A 19,561-nucleotide genomic window follows, 5' to 3' on the forward strand; every position below is an offset into this window, starting at 1 on the left:
AAAAAAAAAAAAAAAAAAAGAAAGAAAAGAAAAGAAAAAAGAATAAGAGGATCCTGAGGCATCTTTTCAGAATAAGTAGCACAGAAAAAAGTAAAGCCTACTAGGATCGTACCAAAAGCACTCAAGAGTTAATTTTGAAATGTTTGCCACTGGCCAAGGTTAGGATATTCTAAGTATTAAAGGATAATAATTACAATAGGTTCGCACATGTAACACCACACAACAACTGTAACAACAAATTAATTGGCCATCACTGAATAATGCTAGTAAGCTGAATATTTTTAAAAGTAGAAAATAAAAAGAACAAATCAAGAATTAATCTTGCCTTTCTACATAAACTATACTATGGGTAATTAAATAGTAAATGAGAGAAGTTTCTCTTTATAAATATATTCCAGCTAACAAATAAAGATGGAAAAATAGAATATCATTGTTTTTCAATGCTAAATAAATCAATGAGCTTGGACATTACACATCAACGAAAAGAGAGGCAACCACACGTTATTTGCCTTCTAATGGAAAAACACATTATCTAAGATAAAGTAGTCTTGCCATATAAAAAAATAGCCTAAATTAGCGCAAACCTCCACATACAACTAGCAATTTATAATAAATACACAAAGAGACAAAGATGTTTATACCATTAAGATACAATCCACAAAATTCAGACTGTAGGAAACCTTGAAGGACAAAAGGTTTATTTTTTTAAAAACGGCAAGTGCTGGAATTTTGGATTCTAATTCAAAGAAGCAAACTGGAAAATAATATAATATTTATGAAGCATTTGGAAATTTGAGCACTGACTAGATTCTTAATAATAGAGAATTATTTTTAATATTTAGGTTTGATAATATTATTTTGTGTTTAAAATTATTTTTTACAGGTACTTATTGAAATATTTAAGGATAAAAGGATTTATCTCCTATGTGCTTCACAGTAATATGAGACTGGGGAGTAGGGCAGATAGACATAGAACGTGATTAGTCACTCATCGATAATTATCGAATCTTGATGAGGGGCATGGTAATGGCCTTACACATGTTTAAAATTTTCTATAATAAATTTCTGTTTTCCTATCCAAAAAGGTGTTGTCTTTTTATTTACTTCAATATATTGTTCTAGTCTTAGGAGAGATTTAAAGCTTTCTTCTTTTCTTTTTAAATGTACTTCTAAGGATTTTGTTTGCAACTGTAAATGGAAGCTTTCCTGCCATATTTTTTTTTCTAACTGGATATTGTTTGCATATAGAAAAATTGTTTTTGTGCAATATTTTCAAAGGAGCCCCCTATTCATTTCTTACTGTTTCTCAGACATGTGTGTGCGTGTGTGTGTGTGTGTTAAAGATATTTATTTATTTACTTGTCAGAGAGAGAGAGCACGCACAAGCAGGGGGAGCGGCAGGCAGAGGGAGATGCAGGCTCCCCACTGAGCAAGGAGCCCCCATGCGGGACTCCATCCCAGGACCCCGGGATCATGACCTGAGCCAAAAGCAGACACTTAACCAACTGAACCACACTCCCTAGTGTGTGTTTTTAATTTATATAATTGTTAAGGATTGTGTCTCTAACTCCTCCCCAACCCCTAAATCTATGTTGAACCCCAATCCTCAATATAATAGTATTAGAAGGTGAGAATTTTGAGAGGTGATTAGATCATGAGGGTAGAATCCTCATGAATGGGATTAATATCCTTATGAAAAAGACCCCAGAGAGTTCCCTTGTCCCTTCCACCCTGTGAAGACACAGAGAGAAGACAGCAGCCTAGGAACCAGGAAGCAACCTTTCACCAGACTCCTAACCTGCCAGTGTCTTGACCTTGGATTTCACAAATTCCAGAACTACAAGAAATACATTTCTGTTGTTTATGAGCTACCCAGTTTGTGTTATTTTGCTATAGTAGCCTGAACTAAGACAATAAGTATATAATTAGAAAATGATGATAAATTTGCCTTTTTATTTTCCCTAAATTTATACTTTCAATTGTATTTTCTTGCACAGGCTGTTAATTCCAAAGTAATGTTATATAATAGTTGTAAATGAGTATTCTTATCTCATTCTCAATTTTACTGGTAATAACTCTAAGTTTGTGCTGGTTTGTTGTTTGGGACATATTTTTGATCATGTAAGAAGTATTCATATGTTCATTGCCTTTAAGTTTTTATGTTTTGCTTTAATCGGAAATAGATTTTTTAAAAAACAATCTGTTTCTTATTGTAAACATATGTAATATATATTTCCACTTAAATTCATTTGAAACTTACAGACAATAACCAGAATATAAGCTACTTTTAAAATAAAGGGCAAACATACTCATCCTTCAAAAGTTCGGAGGTATGATAATAAGGCTCTGTGAAAAAACAACAACACTGGTACCAGCTTCTTGGTTACAAATCAGATTTACTTCCCAATACCTTCACATGAAAAATCTTCATGCAATAAATTTTCAATTCCCAGAAAACAGAAATATATGGAACCATAACAGTCTAGCACAAGGGGAAAAATGTATAAATACTCTGGTTCAATAAATGAGATTTGTCCTGTTATGGCATAATTTTAACATAAGAGTAATTTTTTATGTTTAAATATTACAGTGTTCCATAGAATCTAACTATGTAACTCAAACTAAATTGTAATTTCAATACACTTATTCTTTTAATGAATGTGCAGAGAATTGGATCAATTCTCCATTCAATGAACTTTTCCTATATAGATGAAGGAATGGTAATAAGTGTGAATTAAACAACAACACAGACAATTTGTCCCCTGAATTAGACTGATATATAGTAAGATTTTTGTTATTTGTCAATGATTTTCCTAACAGAGCACATTTTTGAAATAATAACGAGAAATATCGGGATATATAATTAGACAATTTTTCACTCCAGCTACTATTGTTAAAGATTACCTCTAATCATTAAATTGAAGGTGAAGTATAATTTATTAAGATAATGAACACTAATTGAGATCATAATTTTCTTGACTTCTTTTGGCCTCTATTTTTCTCTCTATAAATAAGGGGGTGGGTCCAGATGCCCTCTAAGATATTTTCCAGCTACAAACTTCATTTAGTTACCTATTTAAAGTCTCTAATAAGTAGTTACAACTGTATATATATAATATCTGGCAGTTTTTAGTCTATCCCATTTATAATTATGCATACAATAAAAATTGACCCTAAATCTGTCATCTGATACATATTTTTTTGGCTTATTGTTTCCTTTGTTCATGTATTTTGCTATATGGATTTTTATATTTTACTTTAAATTATATGTATTGACACTTCTCTATGGAAAACTGAAAAAAGACACATTTTAATCTTGTCCCACTTATTCTCTATAGCCTATTCTTTTATCTATGTTTTATCATTTTTTAGTCCTTCAGAAAGTTGCCTTCAGAACCTTGAATTATCTATTTAAACTTCTATGTCTCAAATTCTCCATTCTAAATATCTATGAACTGCCTGCTAAGAAAAATGAAGAAAACAGTATATCCACATTTCTTTCCATATCCCTACCCTCACCATTATTTCCCAACTCTCATGGTTGCTATTCTTTATAACATTAGTATAACCAACATTCTTATCTAAGTATTTCATTATTCCTTTTATTGTTAAGCAGACAAGAAGGAAGAAATGATAACAGCTACAACCCAATTTAGATGATTAGGTGATGACATTTAGGACTTTTGAGCTGATGAGGTTTAGAAGAGCTTTTTGGACTTCGAGTTGATGCTGTAATAGGATGAGACTTTGCATGTGGATGGATGCAAATCTTTGGAAACCAGAGACCAAATTGTGGTAGGCTTAAATTCACATTCTAATTCTTGGAACCTGTGAATATGTTATTTTACAAGGAAAAATAGACTACAGATTTTTTTTTTTTTAAGTTACAGGGTTTGAGATGGAGAGATTATCTTGGATTGTCCAAAATAGGTGGGTCCAATTTAATTACATGATGTCTTCTGAGTCTACTATTGCCACAGAGGAAGAAAGTCTCTCAACTAAGTAATGTGAGTGGCCTCTCAAAGCTGGGAATGACGTTCAGTTTACAGCTAGTAAGAAAATAGGAACTTTGATCCTACAATCACAGGGAAATAAATTCTGCCAGCAACTTCTATCTAGCAGGAAACAATTCTCCCCTAGAACCTCCAGGAAGGAATGCAGCCCCCTGCTTACTTGATTTGGTCCAGTGAGACCGACAACAAATTTCTGATCTACAGAGATGCAAAATAATAAATTTGTGTTGATTTAAGATACTAAATTTATGGTAATTAGTTAAGGCAGTAAGGGAAAAGTGGAAACTGTTTAGTTCCATTTTAGTGCCTCCCCTATATTAAGAGCATTCCACTCTAAGATCATGTAATCTCTACCTACTTCTGGACCATATCAGAATCCTATTAACAAAGAGGAAGGAGTGGGTGGCAGGGATAATAGACAGCAATGACCAGTGCCTGCCACAAATAACTAGACCTCCTGATTTGGTTTATGTCTCTGGTCCTACCTCTCAGACTTTCACCTCATGTTTTATGATCCACCACTTCTAATCTATGAGATTATCTTCTTTTTCTATGCTCTTGGTAATACAGTTCCCTCTTTCTGGAACACCTTTAGCCAATTGGTTCATATTATCCTATTAACCCATCTCCTGACTCCCTTTCACTCTTATGCTTCTTACACATATTCTTTCACTAAGTCTTCTTGACTTCAAGATTAAATACAGTGTTTATTCAACTCTGTTTCTACCCTCTATCCAGGTTTTGTTAATCCTAACACTAGCCAGTTATTTTACTAGCAAAATGAGTTTATTCAGGACTAGCAGAGGAATTGCAATTCAGGACAAGCAAACTATAGTGAACCATAAGCAAGTCCGGAGAACCAAATGAAAGGGGCTGTTTCTATGGAGGAGAGGACAAAATTGTGAAGGACTTTCCTGAACAAAAGCCCACTGGAGAAGAGTGAAAGTTTGAACTTCTCATTGGCTATTGCTATTGCTGGGCAAGGAGAAAAGTTTATTACCTTTTGCTGGGGCAAAAGCTTCTTCCTACTGAGGATGCAAGGTATGGTTCCTCCTCCTGGGATCTGCAACTGACAACCCGTGGTAGTTTCAGAAAGCTCCCCCTTCAAGACTTCCCCACTCCCTTTTAGATGAGATTTCCTTTATTTTCACAGTTTATACCATAATAAATTATATGTATGTGTTCACCTTCTGTCTCTCCTTCTGGTTGTAACCAGTGGCTACCACCTTGGTCAATAAATATTTGTTAATATGATTATTATACCTAATAATATTCATGATTTGAGGGAATTATGTGTTCTTCATAAGGAAATTATACTGAAAAGTACTTACTATAGACATATACACACTTTTTATAGTTTACATTATTAAAGATTTTTTAATGTACAAAAGTAGAGAGATTATAATGAATCCTCACTAACTACACTTCAATAACCATCAATATTTTCATATACATTTTTTAATCAGAAAGGCAGCGGTAGTTTATACCCACAGCAGGTTGACCAGTTGTCAACAGGGATTGTTTTACAAGGTGAGGAAACAGATTTCAATTCTCCAGAATTATAGTTCTGGTGAATTTTAACAGCAATAACGGACAAAACACTCTCAAAAAAGAGCCATTAAGGTCCTACCAGTGACCAAGAAGCAAANAAAAAAAAAAAAAAAAAAAAAAAAAAAAAAAAAAAAAAAAATGGGGGGGGGGTCTCATAGACTAGAATCCTAAAAACACTTCACAAGTGTCCTAAATGGCCATTACATACTACAAGACTTGTCCATGAAAGCAATTCCTGCCAATTATGACTTAACTCAAGAGAAGGCTAAAGTATTTTGTTTTCGTTTCCATTTGCAAGAGCGGACTTCAGTATTAGCAAATGAGAAAACGCGTCCCTGCTCTCTTGGATAAATTACATTCACTGAAGACTGTTTGAACTCATTTATTCCAAAACAAAAGCAGACGCTGAGGATCTTAATGGAAGTTACAGGGCTATCCCACCGGCCTTCCTCTGTGCCCGCACTGCAGTAGGGGCTCTTGTTGGAAGGCCGGAGGGGTGGAGGGTGTTAAGAGGAACCACATCCAGAATCTAGATCCCAGGCAAAGGAGCATTCTTTAAAAGGTAGGAAGAACGAAAGCCAAAGCCTCGAACCTGCGCCTGGACAGGAACACGGCTAAACAAAGCAATAACCTAAGGGTCTTTGCTCTCCCTCCCGCCTATGGGAGCAGGCCCGAACTACACTTCCCAGAATGCAAAGCGGTGGGGCGGCGCTAAAGAGATAGTGTGTTTTTACCTCAACTTGGCTCCCGGCGCTTCAGGTTTTATTATAAACTCCAGTCTCTCTTCTTGGCTCTCCTCCACCTCAGCTTAATTGGCTCCGTAGTCGGGGCGTAGGAGGGGGGGCTTAGACGTCACTGGCAGCGGTTGAATGGAAGCTCTCAGCCCCGCCATGTGACGGTAAATGAAGTCCCTTCTCTGGTCAGAGCTGTAGTTTCTCCAACTGCGTTGGAGCAAGAGAACTACATTACCCAGTAAGCCTCGGCGCCGGGAGGTGGCGTGGGGGCGGCACCTCACGTCTGGTACAGTCATCCCAAAGCCTCTTCCGCGGGACTGTGATGGCTGGAGAGATGACGATCTTAGGTCAGTGACCAGGGCTTCTGTATGGCTGTTGTGGGCACCGGAGCAGTTTGGGGAGGCCGGGATGGGTGGGTGTGGTTGTCACCTCCTGGATCCAATTGGCGCAGTGGGAAGGACTCCGGAAAGGTGACTTACAGGCGGTTTTTGGTTCTTCGGTGCGCCGGATTGAGGGTCGCGTCCAGACATGGCCTGGGCCAGAGTAGGCCATGTACGGCCAGCGGCGACCCTCTGCGTACATCCTGGGGTCATCGGGCCTCGGGAAGGGTTCTTTTTAAAAAAAACGTCGTTTTGAATCGTTGGTTGAATTGGGGCCTTTGAGAGTCTGCGAGAACGTGCATCTCCAAGACCCCTTTGTAGAGAAAGGGGGAGGAGCAGTACCGGCGACCTGAGCGGTAGACTCATGGGATGCTGCATTTTGAGAGAGCCAGGCCTCTTGGATGTTTATAGTCTGATGCCCTTTCCACCAACCTGGGTTAGTAATTAACCCTCCCCGAACGAGAAAATAAGGAAATGTCTCTGAAGTTTTCCACGTAGGAGCAAGAAGAAAATGGGGTTGGCACTTGATTTCATATTTTTGAGTTATGTGTTGATGAGGATGAGCTCACAATTAGTAAAACAGACTCCTACAAATTGACGTTTTGGGTCGTATGTAACACGTAAGGACATAGTCTCCTGAAACCAAATAACAGATTAATTGTAAATTCGAAGTGCATCTTTATCACTTACGTTAACAATCTGCATGGCGTTTGTTCATACTTGTGTGTGCGTGTGTTTTAATCAATACTTGTTGAGCATCTCCTAATTCCTAGGAGCCATTGCTGGTTCAAGGGATAGAACAGTTGGGGCGCCTGGGTGGCACAGCGGTTAAGCGTCTGCCTTCGGCTCAGGGCGTGATCCCGGCGTTATGGGATCGAGCCCCACGTCAGGCTCTTCTGCTGTGAGCCTGCTTCTTCCTCTCCCACTCCCCCTGCTTGTGTTCCTTCTCTCGCTGGCTGTCTCTATCTCTGTCAAATAAATAAAATAAAATCTTAAAAAAAAAAAGGGATAGAACAGTGAACAAAACCTGCCTTCAAGGAGCTTTATCTTGCCTTTAGGATTACACATTTATGGTTCTTCTTCCCTAAATGTTAACTTCTGCAAGAAGTATTTATTTAATTCGTATTTAAATACAGAAAAAGTTAACTGTGTTCTGTTGGAAAGTGGCAGTTTCATATTTAAACAACTTTTAAAATCATTTTACCTATTTATCCAGTTCATCCTTTTGAAAGGAAAAAGGAGATGAGAGGATAAAGTGTTAGCCCTCCAGTAATGGAGTTTTTGCTGTGGAAATTTTAATAGGTGAAGTATACAGACATATAACTACGGGGTTTTTTGGTTTTGTTGTTCTTTCATTTTAACTGTATTATAGTTATTTTGCATTATGAAAAACTTGATGTCTGAGAGAAATATTTTGAGAGTGTATTAGTCTCATCTCAAAGAGTGATATTAAAGGGACTTTGCTATAGTAATTTAGCATATGTTGTACTAGTTTAATAAAACATATCTTTTAATTTGCCTATATTTCAGGATCAGCTGTTTTGACTCTCCTGTTGGCTGGCTATTTGGCACAACAGTATTTGCCACTGCCTACTCCTAAAGTGATTGGCATTGACCTTGGTACCACCTACTGTTCTGTTGGGGTGTTTTTTCCTGGCACAGGAAAAGTAAAGGTCATTCCAGATGAAAATGGGCATATCAGTATACCCAGCATGGTGTCCTTTACTGACAATGATGTATATGTGGGTTATGAAAGCTTAGAGCTGGCAGATTCAAATCCTCAGAACACAATATATGATGCGAAGAGATTCATAGGCAAGATTTTTACCCCAGAAGAGCTGGAGGCTGAAGTTGGCAGATACCCATTTAAGGTAAGTGATTAAGCTAAAATCTGTTTTAATTTTAGTTCAGCACACTGTTTCAATTAATGCTTTGGCTTCAAGTTACAAAGTATTCTGTTTCAATTTACTTAATCTGCATGGAAGTTACATTATAATAAGCACTCCTACAGCAATTCCAGGATGAGTTAATTCATTAGCTCCATAGTGCTGTGGTGGACTTGGAGCCTTGTTATGTTCTTGCTCTGCCATCCTCAGAATATCTGCTTTGCTTTTTGTTTCACTGTAGCAAGAAAGCTAATAAAGCCCCATGAACTATGGATGGATGGATGGATGGATGGACGGATGGTTAGATAGATGGAAAGATGCTTTGTGTGTTAGGATATACATATTTATATACTTAAAAAGAGATCATAGTAGGCATGCTATTTTATGACTTGCTTGACCTCAACAATTTGACATGGTTCCTTAGAATGGCTATTCCGTTATTTAATTGTCCAGTCTCAGTAAGTGCACATTTTATTTTTCCCCTGGTTTTCCACTTATGTTGCAGCTTCAGTGAATATCCTTGTATATATATCTTTGTGTACTTCTTGAAAATTTCCTAAACTTGAATTCTAGAAGTGGAAGAACTTGAATTCTGTGTACTTTGATTTATATTGCCAAATTGTACACTGGAAAGGCTTCTCTTAACTACTCTTTTTTTAGAGGGCCTATATCTTCTCTAGTTACTGTTTGTTTGTTTTAAGATTTATTTATTTATTTTATTTTATTTTATTTTTTAAAGATTTTATTTATTTATTTGACAGAGATAGAGACAGCCAGAGAGAGAGGGAACACAAGCAGGGTGAATGGGAGAGGAAGAAGCAGGCTCACAGCAGAGGAGCCTGATCTGGGGCTCGATCCCATAACGCCGGGATCACGCCCTGAGCCGAAGGCAGATGCTTAACCACTGTGCCACCCAGGCGCCCCTATTTATTTATTTTAGAGAGAGACAGACAGAGAAGTGTAAGTAAGGGTAGAGGCAGAGGGAGAGAATCTTCAAGCAGACGTCGTGCTGAGCACGGAGCCTGCCATGGTGCTCAATCTCAGAGCCCTGACATCATGACTGAGCTGAAAGATGCTCAACCAACTGAGCCACCCAGGTGCCCCCCATTACTATTTTTTAATCTTTGCCAATGAATAAGTGAAAAATGATATTTTGTATTAATTTGTATTCCTTTGATTTTTAGTGAGGTCAGATTTTTTTAAAAATTGTTTATTGGCATTTTTATTTTCTTTAATGATCCATTTCTTGTCCTTTGTCCTAGTTTGAGGTAGTTTCTTTTCCTTTATAAAATACCTTCATGATACGTTTGCAGTTTTTTGGTGTGTTCTTTTGTTTTTTTCACTGATGATATGTAATTTTGCTTTTGAGCTGTCAAGAATGTTGAATTTTTATGTGGCGAAATCATCTCAAAATTTTTTTTAAAAATGGTTATGGACTCTTACCATGCTTACAATGGCCTTTCTCATCCTATCCATTTCTATTTTTTTTCCTAATGCTTTTACATGACTATTTGTAGGTTTGTGTTTTGCCAGTTTTTTTCTTTTAAATATTTTTTTTGTCTAAAACATTTTTTTCATCATTATGAGTGTACTCTTTAATCCCCATCACCCATTTCACCCCCCCCATATCTTTTAAATATTTAAGTTTTTCCAAAGAGGGTTTTTCTTGTGAATTATGAAGTGGAATTCTAAGTGAATAGCTTTTAAAATTGATTGCTGTATCAGTGCTGCTTATTGAATAAAATTCTTAAAAATTTTATGCATTTTCAAAGGAGAAAATAAATTTGCCTCATTCATTTTTTAGGTTTATTTCTTTATTCTTTTTTAGCTTTTTTTCTAGGATCCTTTATCAATTTATAAGTCTTTCTTAAGTAATGATTAAATTATATAAAGCTATACATTCCCTCAAAATTAAGAATTTGAGTACATTACTTACTGATGCAGGAGTTATTTCTTTTTGGGATATAGTCAACATACAGCCTTGTATAAGTTTATGATATGCAGCATAATGATTTGACTTAAATATATTGTGAAATGATTAGCACAATAAGTTAACATCCATCATCTCGTATAGATACAAAAAATGAAAACTTTTTTCCTTGTGGTGAGAGCTCTTAGAATTTACTCTCTTAGCAACCTTCAAATATACCATACAGCAGAAATAACTATAGTCATCATGTTGACATTACTTTCCCAGTACTTATTTATCTTATAACTGGAAATTTGTACCTTTTGACCACCTTCATCCATTTCCCCTACTCTCTCCGCATCCCCTGCTTCTGGTAACCTGTCTAATCTCTTTTTCTCTGCGTTTGGTGGTGGTTTTAGATTCTACATATGAGAGATCACGCGTTTGTCTTTCCCTGTCTGACTTACTGCGCTTAGCCTAATATCCTCAGGGTCCATCCATGTTGTCACCAATGGCAGGATTTTCTCCTTTTTTATGGCTGAGTAATGTTCCATTTGTCTATGTATATAACAACTTTATCCATTTATCTGTTCATAGCCACTTCGGTTGTGTTCATGGCTTGGCTGTTGTAAATAACGCTGCTATGCACATGGGCTGCAGGTAACTCTTCTGCATAAGAGTACATTCCCAGAAGTGGACTTGCTGCATCATATGGTTGTTCCATTTTCAGTTTTTTGAGGAACCTTTTTACTGTTTTCCAACCAAGAGTTATTTTGAGGTTTTTTGTTGTTGTTAAGTTTCTAAGTGTTGTGATTTTTTTTTTTTGTTTCTGTTTCATGTGGGGGGTGTGATAGTATAGTGTCTTTGGACCTCATTTTAACAGTATCTGTAGCTTGTTTTTGTTTTTCCCAGATAGGTTTGTAGATGACCAAGTTTTTGTCATTGAAACCTAATTATGTAGTCTAGAGTGACCAGAGTAAAATTCTTATAATGTCTTAGAAGACTAATTACCTTTACTCTTGATATGAATAGAGTCTATTGGTGAAAGTAGGATAATATGTTTTAGAATTAATCTAGTTTTTTAAATGTACAACCGCATTAGCAGGGATAATGACCTAATACATGTTTTTACGGAAATAAGAATGTAAGTGATATTTGATTCTTGGATAAGAACATAATGAAGTACTAAAATTATTCTTGTTAATGTGTACCAGAAAATTTTTTCAGGTATCTGTTATTTTTGGAAACAAGTTAATTAAAAAAAAAAGAAGATCCTAAGTCAAATACATGATCCAGCAACTTTTATTCCTTATATATTTCATCTTTTTTCTTTCATTCATTTAACAGATAAAAATATTAAGAATCTTCTATGTTCCATGTATGTGCTTGGTGATGGATTATTATTATTATTCTGCTGTTATTGTAGATTCACATTATAGCTTTTAATAACTTCTAATCTTAGTAAATGATAGATTACAAATAAATTTTATGACCTTATAAAGTGAAGTTTTTATTGAGTAAGTCCAGTGTGTGTGTATGTATGTATGTATGTAAGTATATGTGTGTATGTGTATATATATGATTTTACATTTCTTTTTTTTCCTTTTTTTTGGTAAATCCTATTCACAGGTTTTAAACAAAAATGGAATGGTTGAGTTTTCTGTGACAAGTAATGAGACCATCACCGTTTCCCCAGAATATGTTGGCTCTAGACTACTGTTGAAATTAAAGGAAATGGCAGAGGAATATCTTGGAATGCCAGTTGCCAATGCTGTTATTTCTGTACCAGCAGAATTCGATCTAAAACAGAGAAATTCAACAATTGAAGCAGCTAACCTTGCAGGTAATATCACCCTTGCTTGAATTGTATTTTTCTCAAGATGTTCTAAGGTTGAAAATCTGAAAATCTTGTGTATCACTTTGCAAACCACCTAACCAGGCACATAAATAAACCCAAAGTGGGTAAATTAGATGGGTTTTGATATAAGTTTACAAACAAAAATTAAGAAAATTCTGTAGCACAATGTAAAATGCCACATGCAATGACAATAGCCAGTCAGATAGGCATAGAACAAAGGCGGAGAACATGGGTGCATGTTAGCAAGGAGGAATTTTTTCTATAACCTTTCTTTAATGTTAAGATGAATGTAATATTTTTTTGAAAATCTGAGGTGGAAGAGAACTCATTTAAACCATTCAATAAACATTGAGTGCCATGGTAAACAAAACAGATAAATCTCTGTTCTCATGGAATTTCTATTCTACTGGAGGGAAATGGAAAGTCTGTATTAAAGATAAGTACAGTGTGGGGTTCCCACTCTTAGCATTATTGATATTTTGGGCTAGATGCTTCTGTGGTGTGGGGGACTGTCCTGTGCGTTATGGGATAGTTAGCAGCGCCCTAGCCTCTACTCATTAGGTGCTAGCAGCCCTCTCCTCTCCAAGCAGTGACAATCTTATGTCTTCAGATGGTGCCAAATGTTCCCTGAGGGGCAGAATTGCTCCTGGTTGAAAACCCTGATCTAATATATATTAGAAAGTAACATGCTATGGAAGAAAAAAGAACAGAACAAGAACAGGATTGCTGGTGGCGATCAGGAAGTGGGGGGACTTGAAGGTTTTAGAGGGGTCAGGTAGGCCTCTTTGAGAAAGTGACGCTTAAGCAGATTTGAATGAGGTGAGGTTGTTAGTCAAGCTGATATATAGAGGAAGGATGTTGTAGGAGAGAGAACTGTCAGTGAAACAGCCATAAAATGGGAATTTGCTGGTGCATATGAAGACGGGAAGCTGGTCAGCGTGACCAGAGCAGAGTGAGTGATGAAGTCAGAGAGCTAAGGGAAATACTATGAGATTTTTAAATTAATTCTTCAGAATGGGAATAGTTTTTTATGGCTCTTGATACATAAATGCCATATTACTTCCCAAACCACTCGTGACGTGTGGCAGTTAGGTTAAAGCAGAGTTTATGCAAGGAAATCTGATCTTTTGCCTGAACTTTCACTGTTCAGCATTACCTTAAAGATGAGATTTGCTATATATTTCAGATTTACATTTGAGGGTCTTAAATTTTAAGTACTTTTTAAAGAATCATTGTACCTTTTGGAACATTTCATCTAGATTTTTTTTTTATGATCTCTTCTGTTTACTTATCTGCTTTTTTTCAAAGTCACTTTAAAAGAAGAGCATAGTAAGCTTATCTCATTTCTGCAGCAATTTTTTATAGCACATAATAATTAAAGTTTTATTGCTCTTATATTCCCAAATAAAATAATGAAAATTAGAAGGGGCTAGGATTTTTAAAATTAAATATTAAATAATATAGAATAGAATGATATATTCCACTGAATCTGGGCTTTCTTATACTAATAATTTTTTAGATGATTTTAATGATACCATTTAGAATAACCAATATTTATCCTCCCCATTTCATTATTTTTGATGGGTTTGTGACTGCTGTCATTGTTACTCAGTGGAGTTCATGTCGCATAAAACACACTAACATGGTATGAGGTTGAGTGGGCAGGAATTTTGATAATGGTGTCCTCTGATGAATTGTTCTTCCTTCCAATCAATTTTACAGGACTGAAGATCTTGAGGGTAATAAATGAACCCACAGCAGCAGCTATGGCCTATGGCCTCCACAAGGCTGATGTCTTTCATGTCTTGGTGATAGATTTGGGCGGAGGAACTCTAGATGTGTCATTGCTAAATAAACAAGGAGGAATGTTTCTAACCCGAGCAATGTCTGGTAAGAAAAATACAGGGAGGCTAAAAGGGGTTCAGACAATGCTTTCCTTGTTAGCACACCTAATATGTTAAGTGTTTATTTTAAAAATTTTTTTCAAGGGGTGCTTGGGTGGCTCAGTTGCTTAAGCGTCCAACTGTTGGTTTCAGCTCAGGTCACGATCTCAGGGTTGTGAGATTGAGCCCCGTGTGGGGCTCTGCACTTGGTGTAGATCCGTTTGAGAGTCTTTTCTGCTCTGCTCTTCATATATATATATATATATATATATATATATATACACATACACACACACACATAATATATAATATAATATAATTAATGTAATGTAATATAATATAAAAAAATGAGCATCCTATAAAGCAAATAAATACTTTGCCATTGGTAGCTCACTGAGCCAGTAGGACTTCATGGCTGTGGTGAAGGAAACAGAAAGTAAGAATAATCCTTTAAAATGAAGACTGATCAGTTTATTTGATTTGATAAAATGTTTTACAAAATAGATATGTTTTAGAAATCTAATAATAGTATTCTCTAGGAAATTATAGGATTTCGTATTCTAAATCTTGTTTTTCAAGTTTTTGTTTTAATTTAGTTTAAAGAATGGAGCCTGTTTGAAAAATGAAGCTTTAAGTTATAGCTTGTCTAACTTCTCTGTTTTTCTTTTTCCTCATTGATTCTTTAGAACCAAGTTCAATGCCAGAGATTTGTAATATTAATCTTTCCTTTTAAAACTCTCTCTCTCCCCTTTTTTTAAATTTATTTTTTTATTTTTTATTTTAGCTCTTAATCTAGCAAGCAAAGGATTTTTAAAAAATTAATTATAAAGACTTTCTTCAGAGTAATGACAGTGTTTTTAAATTGCTATTAAAAGTCAATCTTTTGTCAACCTTTATCTTCTGAAAAATTATTTGATATCATTAAGAGATATTTCTTTTTTATTATTTAAAATTTTTAACCAGATATGCACTGTTTTTAATAGTATACATTTGAGTTAAAATTAGTTTAATCCAGTTATTTTTTTTTTTTAAGATTTTTTTAATTTATTTATTTGACAGAGATAGAGACAGCCAGAGAGAGAGGGAACACAAGCAGGGGGAGTGGGAGAGGAAGAAGCAGGCTCACAGCAGAGGAGCCTGATGTGGGGCTCGATCCCACAACGCCGGGATCACGCCCTGAGCCGAAGGCAGACGCTTAACCGCTGTGCCACCCAGGCGCCCCTAATCCAGTTATTTTTAATCAGTCTTTGTATGAATAAAATCTAAATAGTTAAGTATATTAAGCAAGAGATTTGTTATCCCTAGTATATCATTTTCATACATACCACACAGACATGTATATACATGTACACATACAAATACATAAATATAACATACGCCTTTTTATTTCTAACTTAGGAAACAATAAACTTGGAGGACAGGACTTCAATCAAAGACTGCTTCAGTATTTATATAAACAGATCTATCAAACATATGGCTTTCTACCCTCTAGGAAAGAGGAAATTCACAGATTAAGACAAGCTGTGGAAATGGTCAAATTAAATCTGACACTTCATCAGTCAGCTCAGTTGTCAGTATTACTAACAGTGGAGGAACAGGACAAGAAGGAGCCTCAGAGTAGTGACACTGACCTGCGAAAGGACAGATTTTCTTCTGCTGATGGCCACCATGTGAACAGTGTGTTTGGAGCTGGCCTTCCTGAAAAGAAAAGTGGAGAAAGTCAGGTGTTATTTGAAACAGAAATATCGCGGAAGCTCTTTGACACCCTTAATGAAGATCTCTTCCAGAAAATACTTGTACCCATTCAGCAAGTACTAAAAGAAGGCCACCTGGAAAAGGCTGAGATTGATGAGGTGGTTTTGGTTGGGGGTTCTACTCGTATTCCTCGAATCCGCCAAGTCATTCAAGAGTTCTTTGGAAAGGATCCCAACACTTCGGTAGACCCTGACCTGGCAGTGGTGACCGGAGTGGCTATCCAAGCAGGGATTGATGGAGGCTCCTGGCCTCTCCAAGTCAGTGCTTTAGAAATTCCCAATAAGCATTTACAAAAGACCAACTTCAACTGAATTATGGCGGGATGATTATTTGTGATTGTCTGATGAGCTCTTCCTCTTTATCAGACCACCTCCTCCAATAAAGAAAAATCTCTAAAATATCTCACAAATTGACCTGAAAGGTAATATTTAGATACACCGAATTTTACATAACATTTTGTTTTAGGATTAAATGTGACCAGATTGATCCTATTTGATTTTGGAGAGATGTCATTCCAACAAATACTTTTAAAGTGATAGAATTGAAGTAAAACTGTTATAAGAGCATGGGTGGTTTTGTTTTCTGGATTCTGGAAGTAGATAACTACTTAAAAATTACATTCTGTAAACATTGCCTAGTGCCAGTATTATGATTCCCAGTTCTTACTAAATTGTATTAGCAGGAGCTGGTAATTGATTTACTTGGCTATCACACACAACTATTAATTTGAACTATACTTGAAGGACAATATTGGTGTCAGGTTTTTACATTGGCTGGGAGATAGCAGTATTAGTAATATAAGCTGCATATATACTGTTCAATAACTGCCATATTATATAATAAATCTACTTTCACAAATTCAATTATGTGTCCTATTTACATAATCTGCATTCTCCAGATTTTAAAAATATATTTATTGTATCAACTTATTTTCTTTCTAGAATAGCTGTAGATTCATTCAAGTGTTTCAATAGCAGACAGTAAACATAACCAGTTTATACTCCAGTTCCTTCAGTTGCTATACATCATTCTCTGCTTGGATTTCCATGATTCTGCCTGGTTAGAGAACAGTTCGGAATTATTAATTTCATTTTACATGTCTTAGTGTCACAGGAAAGCTCTTGTGACATTACTAGCTCTTTTTTGTTATCCAAGACCTTTGCAGACATTGGTAAGTACCAGTAATTAGCTACAGTATTTATGTTTTTGTTTCTTTGTTTATTTTCAGTAAGCCCTGGAGAATGTAGCTTGCATTTAAACTATCAAATCATATTTGATTCAGTTTTTACTGAGATTTTTCCTCATATTAGTTTTGAGTGAGGAAAACGTGCACAGTTGTAAAATCCTTATTGTTTCTCACCATCATTTTAGAGTAGTCACATGTGGACTGCTTTTAGCCTTAAGGTTAGTGTGCGATGAGAATAAAAAAATTTTGAATATTGGAAATAATGTGGCAATCTAACGGGGAAGGCAATGTGGAAAAATTTCTACGAAACAGTATTTGTAGCAGTGTTTTTTTTTGTTTTGTTTTTTTCCTTTTAGAAATGCTACAGGGACCAAGAAAGAAAATGTAGCAAGCAGTTATATTTCTGTGATGCCTATATTTGAAGATTTTTCTTCTTAATACATGCATGCTTCATATTAATATTCAAAGATTACACTCTGGTCAACATTTTTGTTAATGTAAAAAGTACGTCTGCTTTATCTGTTGTTGAATTTAAAGAATGCTGAATTTCCAGTCACTGAAAAAGAACTAAGCAAACTCATTTCACCAACATCGAAACATTTCAGCTTCTCAGAGTAAAAAGCTGAATGTTAATATTTTTGCAGATCTAAAAAAAGTGTTAGCAATGAGATTGCTGTTAAAACACAATTTCAATCACATAGTTTTGTGTACAGAATGTCTAGTAAGTAGATAGAAAAATAAAAAATGTTTGTTGACATATTTTATTTTAGAGCTAACGGAGAAATGCCAAAGATGAATCCTTCACTGCATTATGAAAATATTTAAGTGTTCTCTTGGACTTGATACGAATCTTTAATAGAGTGTTCAATCTATCAAAATCTCCACATATATTATGAGCTTTAACCTAAAGCATTTTAACATGGTTTAAAAAAAATCTTGACTCTCTCAAATACATGAGATAGTTCAGGAAGACCTGTTACCACTTTTTGGTGGAAACAATCTGCAAAACAGGGCAGCTAATCTCATACTAAAATTGGAATTTAAATAATTTGATTGTGTCTGAAAAATAGAATGGCAGTGTTGGAATTTGGGGGCAATAGTTTAGCGTATTCTCTAGTATAGTTACATCTTTAAAAATATGAAGTAATGTCTGTCTTCAGTCATATTTTTAGAAGCCTATGTATAAATGGTCCTGAAATCAATGTAGTTTATTTATTTAAAAGATAATGCATCCCCAAAGGGATCATTTATGCCTAATAATCTTAAGACATTTTTCATAAAAACAATACATTTTGGTTGTACATGTAACTAGTGTTTTTTGAAGTGCATTAACTTTTTAAATATTAACTGTTGTATGATTAGAATATGTGAATGAGTAATTTATTTTGTATCAGGAATGTTTCGGTACTGTGTTCTCACTCCAACCACTGACTTAACATGCTACTGTGTATAACATGTACTGAAGATTATATAGCTATTGTGCATAACAGATTGTGCCTCTTAAATTTGTGTGTGTACAGGGACTTCACGTTTTAATGTAAATAAATACCACTTTGCAGTTTGTTTTTTAAACTGTGTATTTTATTTTCCATTCACCACCAGGCCAGAGTACGTTTTTGAGGTTTATAAGTGAAAAGGGGGGACAGCTGATGTGATGCTCCTGGCACGTGAGCTCAGCAGGTATTGCCTGCTGCCCTGCATCCTGACTCTGGGGTTGCTTATATCCTTTTCCACTTATTTTCCTAATTTAGAAGTGACAGTTCCTGTATCATATGAACAGCAGCTCCAGAATTCTGAATACCAGTTCATGACCTTTGACAATGGAGCAAAAACCTAAATTAATCTATAGTTAGTGAATAATCCTGCCTAACACTACTGTAATGCTTCAGTTGATTCATTAATACTTCATATCTTCTAATAAAGTTTGTCTTATTCTTTGGACAAAAACTAAATATACATATTTTACATATTTAAAGAGATTCATTTGATTAATGTAGTCTTTTCAGATGAACCCTTAAATAAAAATAGTAGACTTGACTTTCCAATAGTTCCTGTGATTTCTTCATAGTTTTTCTAACAACCATTGCTGAGGGACTCAAATGAGGAAATATGGTGACACTCCCATATTTAGTTTATTTAACCAATAAAAACAGTACCCCATTGAGGCAGGCAAGCCTCCAGTGTAGCTTTCAATGATCCTATTTTCTGGTAACGATCCTATTTTCTGGTATTCATCTCCTTTTGTGATCTTTTGAATTTTGGCAAGATGTGATGACTCCCTGCGAATGATGGGAGGTACATGGAGGTGAACCCCAGGGGACAGCACCGACTTCCAGCTGTGAGAGCCTTCTCAAAAGTGAGCCCTCTCTTCCTTCAGATAATGTGGCCACGGTTGAAATTTAAGTA

General features: G+C 35.6%; 1 protein-coding gene and 1 long non-coding RNA gene across 4 annotated transcripts in view; one reads left to right on the forward strand and one right to left on the reverse strand.

Annotated features, from left to right (window-relative positions):
* The window catches only part of LOC117801566, a 45,805-nt gene extending 39,417 nt beyond the window's left edge, over positions 1-6,388 (reverse strand). Inside the window, exons 1-2 of one of the 2 annotated variants that reach the window (XR_004624245.1) lie at positions 6,299-6,388; positions 5,014-5,082 (exon numbers count right to left, since the gene is read on the reverse strand). This is a non-coding gene — a long non-coding RNA (uncharacterized LOC117801566). The remainder of the gene's footprint in view (positions 1-5,013; positions 5,083-6,298) is intronic. The other variant, XR_004624235.1, reaches the window with a different exon arrangement.
* The window catches only part of HSPA13 (heat shock protein family A (Hsp70) member 13), a 50,453-nt gene extending 31,726 nt beyond the window's left edge, over positions 1-18,727 (forward strand). Inside the window, exons 1-5 of one of the 2 annotated variants that reach the window (XM_002914442.4) lie at positions 6,498-6,645; positions 8,209-8,549; positions 12,103-12,316; positions 14,054-14,221; positions 15,613-18,727. In XM_002914442.4, the coding sequence (XP_002914488.1) occupies positions 6,621-6,645; positions 8,209-8,549; positions 12,103-12,316; positions 14,054-14,221; positions 15,613-16,280 (1,416 nt within the window). In that variant the 5' untranslated portion in view covers positions 6,498-6,620 and the 3' untranslated portion in view covers positions 16,281-18,727. Of the gene's footprint in view, positions 1-6,497; positions 6,646-8,208; positions 8,550-12,102; positions 12,317-14,053; positions 14,222-15,612 lie in introns of those variants that run through there. The other variant, XM_034656757.1, reaches the window with a different exon arrangement.
* Positions 18,728-19,561: the final 834 nt, after the last annotated feature.

Source organism: Ailuropoda melanoleuca, chromosome 1, assembly GCF_002007445.2.
Source record: "Ailuropoda melanoleuca isolate Jingjing chromosome 1, ASM200744v2, whole genome shotgun sequence".
Classification (NCBI taxonomy): domain Eukaryota; kingdom Metazoa; phylum Chordata; class Mammalia; order Carnivora; family Ursidae; genus Ailuropoda; species Ailuropoda melanoleuca.